The sequence below is a fragment of the Camelina sativa genome, chromosome 14 (genome assembly GCF_000633955.1).
Source record: "Camelina sativa cultivar DH55 chromosome 14, Cs, whole genome shotgun sequence".
In the NCBI taxonomy this organism is placed as follows: Eukaryota; Viridiplantae; Streptophyta; class Magnoliopsida; order Brassicales; family Brassicaceae; genus Camelina; species Camelina sativa.
The window spans coordinates 22635315-22640213 of NC_025698.1; the positions used below are offsets into that span (position 1 = coordinate 22635315).

The 4899-nt window shown below is 37.8% G+C and overlaps 2 protein-coding genes across 2 annotated transcripts; one reads left to right on the plus strand and one right to left on the minus strand.

The window, feature by feature from the left end:
• LOC104743886 (beta-galactosidase 5-like) lies at positions 46–3314 on the plus strand. Its single transcript, XM_019236200.1, has 14 exons — positions 46–157; positions 256–348; positions 441–584; positions 661–749; positions 835–940; positions 1027–1114; positions 1199–1482; positions 1568–1746; positions 1842–1951; positions 2031–2140; positions 2234–2344; positions 2450–2563; positions 2735–2937; positions 3027–3314. The coding sequence occupies exons 2-14, from the start codon at positions 262–264 to the stop codon at positions 3136–3138; spliced, it is 1737 nt and encodes a 578-aa protein (XP_019091745.1). The 5' UTR covers positions 46–157; positions 256–261; the 3' UTR covers positions 3139–3314.
• Positions 3260–4180, minus strand: LOC104742199 (thioredoxin H5-like). Its single transcript, XM_010463170.2, has 2 exons — positions 4008–4180; positions 3260–3632 (listed from the first exon to the last, which is right to left on the minus strand). Exons 1-2 carry the CDS (start codon positions 4092–4094, stop codon positions 3363–3365), a joined length of 357 nt encoding a protein of 118 aa, XP_010461472.1. The 5' UTR covers positions 4095–4180; the 3' UTR covers positions 3260–3362.

Below are 4899 nucleotides of genomic sequence, written 5' to 3' on the forward strand. Positions count from 1 at the left end.
AAAAAAAAAAAAAAAAAAATCAAACTTTTTTGAATTTTGAAAAATTGTGTTTTTTTTTTGTTTTGTTTTTTCCTTGTTTGACTTTTGTAGAGGGTTTCCTGTTTGGCTGAAGTATGTAGATGGGATTAGTTTCAGAACAGACAATGGACCCTTCAAGGTAATAATAAATGTTGCTTCTGTTTGATGCTTTGATTGATGTTCAGTTTTTGGATATCATTAATGTAACATGTGTCTGTGTTTGTGTCTACTGTTAAGGCTGCAATGCAAGGTTTCACAGAGAAGATTGTCGAGATGATGAAAGAACATAGATTCTTTGCCTCACAAGGTGGACCCATCATCTTATCTCAGGTTCTATTATACAAATTTACAAACCTTTTTGTTTTGTGTGTGGGAATTGATGTGTAAGATGCTTAAGAGGTTTGATGTTTTATAATGTATAGATTGAGAATGAGTTTGGACCAGAGCTTAAAGCGCTTGGACCGGCTGGTCACTCTTACGTCAACTGGGCTGCGAAAATGGCTGTTGGTTTAAACACTGGAGTTCCATGGGTGATGTGTAAGGAAGATGATGCACCTGACCCAATCGTATGACCGACCAATCTTCTAATCTTTTCTCATTCATGTTCCTTCTTTAATCTCTTGTTATATTCGTGTTTTGTAGATAAATGCTTGCAACGGTTTCTACTGCGATTATTTTACTCCCAATAAACCATATAAGCCAACTATGTGGACAGAGGCATGGAGTGGCTGGTAAAAACATTTACTTTCTTTGCTTGTGAGACTGTAAGAGACACAAAAATGTTTACTGATTGTGTTAAATGTTTGTTGTTGTTAGGTTTTCAGAGTTTGGTGGAACCATTCCAAAACGACCTGTAGAGGATCTAGCATTTGGAGTAGCCCGTTTCATACAAAAGGGTGGATCGTATATAAATTACTACATGGTAATTAGTCCTTGCACAAATGTTATGAAAGAAAATGTTTCGGTTTCAGTTTTGTCCTGATGCTTGTTGAGTGTGTTATGTGACAGTACCATGGAGGAACAAACTTTGGACGTACAGCAGGAGGTCCATTCATCACCACTAGTTATGACTATGATGCTCCCATCGATGAATACGGTACAGTTATCTTACAGTCTCAGCTCTGTAAAATGTTTGTGTCGCCTCTACATTTTACCAAAACATGGCTTTTTGATGATGCAGGGTTGGTCCAAGAACCTAAGTACAGCCATCTTAAGCAACTTCATCTGGCAATTAAGCAATGTGAAGCTGCCTTAGTTTCTTCTGATCCACATGTTACTAAACTAGGAAACTACGAGGAGGCTCATGTGTTCACTGCCGGCAAAGGAAGTTGTGTAGCTTTCCTAACCAACTATCACATGAATGCACCTGCTAAAGTAATGTTCAATAAGCGGCACTATACTCTTCCTGCATGGTCCATCAGCATTCTTCCAGATTGCAGAAACGTTGTTTACAACACTGCGACGGTATGTAACAGAGTAGTTGCTGTTTTTGTTGCGAAAGCCTTTAGTTGCATCATTAAGAAGCTAACTTGATGAAGTTGTCGGACAGGTGGCTGCAAAGACATCACATGTGCAAATGGTGCCATCTGGTTCCATCTTGTATTCAGTTGCTAGATACGATGAAAATATTGCTACTTATGGAGACCGTGGGACAATCACAGCCCGTGGATTGTTGGAGCAGGTTAATGTTACACGAGATACAACTGATTACCTGTGGTACACAACCAGGTACATTTTGAAAATACTCAATATTTAATATTATCTTTGCATGTCAAACATCATTTGTTCTTTGTAAACTGAATCGGTCTTTCTGGGGTTTCCAGTGTGGATATTAAGGCATCAGAGTCATTCTTGCGTGGAGGAAAATGGCCGACTCTTACGGTGGATTCTGCAGGACATGCTGTGCATGTGTTTGTCAATGGACACTTTTACGGTAAGAATGATTCTTTTGCTGACTAATTCCTTAGAAAAGAGTTGTTTCATCAAATAATTTGTGCTTTTGAACGATGCAGGATCTGCCTTTGGGACAAGAGAAAACAGAAAAGTTTCGTTCAGCGCACCAGTCAATCTTCGAGGTGGAGCTAACAGAATCGCGCTTCTGAGCGTAGCAGTTGGTTTACCGGTCAGTTTAAAAACATGAAAGTACTCTACTGTTGACTTTAAGTTTCTTGTAGCAGACTGATAAATAGTGTTCATTTTTTTTATGGTTTTGAAGAATGTTGGACTACACTTTGAGACCTGGGCCACTGGAATCGTTGGGTCGGTGGTGCTTCATGGCCTTGACGAGGGTAACAAAGACTTGAGTTGGCAGAAATGGACATATCAGGTGAGATAGATAGAGTTCATAATAGAAGAAGAAACTCTTACGGATTGACTCGGTTTACAATTGAAAATCAAATAACATTTCCATTTTTCTCGCGTAATGAAACAGGCTGGTCTGCAAGGGGAAGCAATGAACTTGATCTCTCCTACAGAAGAGTCCTCTGTTGATTGGATCAAAGGCTCATTGGCTAAGCAAAACAAACAACCTTTGACATGGTACAAGGTAAATAAGAACTCTAACTTATCCAAGCTGCTCCTAACTCATCCTGAACCAAACTTATTACTACTTTATCTCCCAATGAAACCTAATAACCAATATGTAGAACTATAGCTAAGGCTTGACCTAAGACATGTTCAAGTAGACCCACTATATCTTTGCTTGTAACATCCACAGGCCTACTTTGACGCGCCTAGAGGAAACGAACCACTGGCTTTGGATCTGAAGAGTATGGGAAAAGGGCAAGCTTGGATAAACGGGCAAAGCCTAGGGAGATACTGGATGGCTTATGCCAAAGGAAACTGTGGGACTTGTCACTACGCTGGAACGTACAGGCAAAACAAATGCCAATCTGGTTGTGGCGAGCCAACACAAAGATGGTAACAATAATGCTTTCTTCTTTCTTAACTTCAACCTTTTGAAGCTAAAAGCTCTCTTCTCGTATTAAGATGAGTCTTTTTCTTTGTAGGTATCATGTTCCGCGTTCATGGTTGAAGCCAAGAGGGAACTTGTTAGTACTCTTTGAAGAACTTGGTGGAGACGTTTCCAGAGTCTCTGTTGTGAAAAGATCAGTAAACTAACTTTAAAGAACTCTTACTATTGTGTGTGTGTGTGTTACACAAAGCATGACTCGTGCTGTGTTTAAATTATCCCTCTTTTGTGATCAGAAACCAAAATTCGTCATAGTAATAAACAAATATGTAGTAGAAATGCATCACTTTTATTTCACACCAAAGATAAAATATAAACTTTGAAAGTTGTAGAGTGATTAGTATACAAAGATTTTAGAAATTTGAAATCAAGATCAAGCAGAAGCAACAAGACCACCATGCTTCTTCAGCGTCTCATGAATCTCATCTTTGGCAGCGCCGACAACACGATCAACGATTTCGCCTTCTTTCATGAAAACAAAAGTGGGCATTGCCTCAACTTTGAATTCCTGAGCAACCGATTGCAACTCATCAACATCAATCTTGAAGAAGACAACATTGGTGAACTTCTTAGCCATCTCTGCAAAGACTGGCGCAATGAAACGGCAAGGTGGACACCATGAAGCTGTGAAGTCTATCACAATCTGTTTCAATCAAAATTTCAGAACAAATCAGAAAGAAAATATCATTCCCCACTATAAGCTAACTAATCAAGACAAACCTTAAGTTATAACGTAATCAAATCAAATTGAAGAGAAAGCTGTACTACTAGTTTCTATCAATTTTAGACCAATAAACACCTAAGTAACGTAACCAAATCAAATTGGAGAAGCCCTAGACAGGACAAGACAAAGTACTTGTATCTATCTATCTATCAATTTCAGACCAAATCAAGAATATGGGATAAGAACGTACATGATCAAAGTCTTGAACGTCATTCACTTAACCACTAATCAAGAAAAAAAAACCCTAATCAAATTGAAGAAACCCTAGAGAGGGAGAGGAGAAGAGAAAAGTACCAGTTTCTTGGATTCGTTGGCGTCTTTGACCTTCTCATTCCAGACATCGTATGAGTGGCAAGCAATCACTTCTCCTTCCCCGGCCATTGTTTACACTGCTTTTTTTCTTCTCCTAAACTTTGTTTGATAAGACCTTTTTTTTGGTGAGTGAATGAAGAATACATTATGGTTTGGATCAGCTTTTTATAGGACAGGGTGGGAAGACTTAGACCATCTTACCTCTTACCTCTTCTTGGTCTTCTTATTACACTTTATCCTAAATATTTTGTGTGATCGTGACGCGTAGGAATGTGAATGGATCCAACGGCTGATATTAAAGGGCTTTAAAAATAACATGGCGAGTCTAGGTCAACGGCGTAATGAAACGATGCTGGTAACGAAGGTTCTAGATTGTAGAAGTCGTGTTATGTGTGCACGTATTGATTTTATCTGTTTTTTTCTTTTCTAGTCCTTACACTTGGCACTTGGGGATTTGACAACTACTATAAAGTTTATTTTTGTCGGTACAAATATAAGTCTTTTTTTTATTCGAGCTTAAGACGGCAAAGTTGAATGGTACAAAATTAAATACTATTAATTCTTAATCTAAAACATGTATTTATGTTTTGAAAAATAATGCTAGCTTTCTATATTTATTTCATTTTCTTTTTTATTCTTCTACGTTTCTCCGAATCAAATTCTAGTCATGGTTTGAAGAAGTACATTGGAAAAAGTATATGAATTATTTGAATCTAAAGGATTTGTTACGTTTTCATATCTCTTGTAAATTGTAAGAAAGTGACGAACAAAAGAAACAGTTGAAGTTGCTGTAAAAAAAAAAAAAAATTATCTCCACGCCCATAATTTTCTACCATACGATCCAAGTTTGTTGATGTTTGTAAGTTGTATATGT

What these genes read in the sequence shown, in the direction of transcription:
- LOC104743886 (XM_019236200.1), top strand. Translation starts at nt 262, where the DNA reads ATGCAAGGTTTCACAGAGAAGATTGTCGAGATGATGAAAGAACATAGA. An exon ending in GACCCATCATCTTATCTCAG is followed by an intron (nt 349 to 440) that starts GTTCTATTATAC and finishes TATAATGTATAG; the next exon opens with ATTGAGAATGAGTTTGGACC. An exon ending in TTGTTTACAACACTGCGACG is followed by an intron (nt 1,483 to 1,567) that starts GTATGTAACAGA and finishes GTTGTCGGACAG; the next exon opens with GTGGCTGCAAAGACATCACA.
- LOC104742199 (XM_010463170.2), bottom strand. Translation starts at nt 4,094, where the DNA reads ATGGCCGGGGAAGGAGAAGTGATTGCTTGCCACTCATACGATGTCTGG. An exon ending in CCAACGAATCCAAGAAACTG is followed by an intron (nt 3,633 to 4,007) that starts GTACTTTTCTCT and finishes TGATTGAAACAG; the next exon opens with ATTGTGATAGACTTCACAGC.